Below are 1,924 nucleotides of genomic sequence, written 5' to 3' on the forward strand. Positions count from 1 at the left end.
AAGTGGGGTAATGTCTTGATGTGTTTCCTATGATTTTGCAGTCTTACTGCTCTTATCCCAGATTCAAACTATAGGAAGCTAGAGAAAATGGTGGACTTATTTTAATAACCAAGTGCATTCAGCATTCACCCTCCCCAAATATAAAGACAAGACAGGCTCCCTACATGCAAATGTTTCTTCTAGCTCTAACTTAAATCCCCTCGTGAGCTCTGTAAGCACATGTATCTCTCACTGGAGTCTGATCTCTGAAGAAAAGGGGGTGTAGCCTAAAAGATGAGAGTGTTGAGCCTTCTGTACCTGTTGTCAGTCCTTCCTGGTGAGTGATGCCATTTCATACATGTGCTCATGAGGGATTTTTTTCTTAATGTATGATTTTAAGAAACAACTCTTTTTCTCTGAAGGTATCCTGTCTGATGTGCAGCTTGAGGAGTCAGGACCTGGCCTGGTGAAACCCTCTCAGTCACTGTCCCTCACCTGTTCTGTCACTGGCTACTCCATCACCAGCAGTGGTTATGACTGGAGCTGGATCCGGCAGTTTCCAGGAAATAAACTGGAGTATATGGGGTACATAAGCTATGGTGGTAGCACTAGCTACAACCCATCTCTTAAAAGTCGAATCTCCATCAGTAGAGACACATCAAAGAACCAGTACTTCCTGCAGCTGAACTCTGTGACTACTGAGGACACAGCCACATATTACTGTGCGAGATACACAGTGTAGAGTCTTCAGTCTAAGCTCAGACATAAACCACCTTGCAGAGGAGCTTTGTAACAAAAGGTGGCATACAGCACACACCAAGCATAAGCATTCTAATTTAAAGTAGGAAAACCACCAGTTCTGCCCCAGAACTCTGGAAGAAGACACCTGCTTTACAGGAAACCACACTGGTGCTTTGAACTTCAGTTAATACAATGCCCAGAGTCCACTAATCTCCTTAAAGCATATCCAGAAATCTTCAATGGCACCACATTTCCAATGTTTGACATGTCATCCCAAAACTCTAGCAGCACATGACTGTTGTCCTGGAGGGCAAGCAAATATTAAAAGCTCTAGAATTAAAATCAGAACTGCAGAAGCCACATTGGTATCCAGAATTCTACTGGCCCTCTGGTTTCAGTGAACCCCAGAAACCCAGAAGCAGCTTGAAAACCCCAGAAGTCACTCAGGCCAAAAAATCAGTGGAGGTCAATATTTAGCTTAGTGCTCATGTATGTTTCTTTTATGTAACCGCATGATTGATCTTGCTTCTACAGCCATTCTCTTAACTTGTGTCTTTTTATAGGGGAATTGAGTCCATTGATATTGACATATGTTAATGACCAGTGATTGTTACTTTCTGTTATTTAGGTGTTGCTTTTGTGTGTGTGTGTGTGTGTGTGCATGTATCTGTGTGCATATTTGTGTGTGTGCATATTTGTATGTGTGTGTGTGTGTTTGTGTGTGTGTGTGTAAGATTTCCTTGGTTTTGCTGGTATGGAATTACGTGCTTCCGGTGTTTTCTTGAATGAAGTTACTCTTTCTGTATTTGAGTTTTCCTTGAAGTATTTTTTACTGGGTTGGATTCCTGGATAGATATTGTTAGAATTTGGATTTGAAGTATTTTGTTTTCTCCATCTATGCTTACTGGATGTTTTGCTGGGTATAGTAGTCTAGTTGGACACCTGTGGTATTTTAGAAGTTGCAAGATATTCTCCCAGCCCCTTCTAGGTTTTAGAATATTGGCCGAGAATTCAAATGTAATTCTGAATGCTCTGCCTTTGTATGCTACCTAGTATTTTCCCTTAGAGCTTTTAATATACTTTCTTTGGTCTATAAATGTTGTTTTTGATTACTATGTGGCAGGAGTATTTTTTTTTTGCTTCAGTATAATTGGTGTTCTATAAGCTTCTTGTATGTTTAAAGGTTTCTCTTCGTGTATGCTTG

At 40.5% G+C, this 1,924-nt stretch overlaps 1 gene segment (V, D, J or C); it reads left to right on the forward strand.

Moving 5' to 3' along the window:
• The first annotated feature begins 210 nt into the window (after positions 1 to 210).
• On the forward strand, positions 211 to 721 carry LOC114635379. The segment is given in 2 exon segments: positions 211 to 316; positions 402 to 721. Coding segments are annotated over 2 exon segments (363 nt in total).
• Positions 722 to 1,924: the final 1,203 nt, after the last annotated feature.

The sequence above is a fragment of the Grammomys surdaster genome, unplaced genomic scaffold (assembly GCF_004785775.1).
Source record: "Grammomys surdaster isolate TR1022 unplaced genomic scaffold, NIH_TR_1.0 101847, whole genome shotgun sequence".
NCBI classification, from domain to species: domain Eukaryota; kingdom Metazoa; phylum Chordata; class Mammalia; order Rodentia; family Muridae; genus Grammomys; species Grammomys surdaster.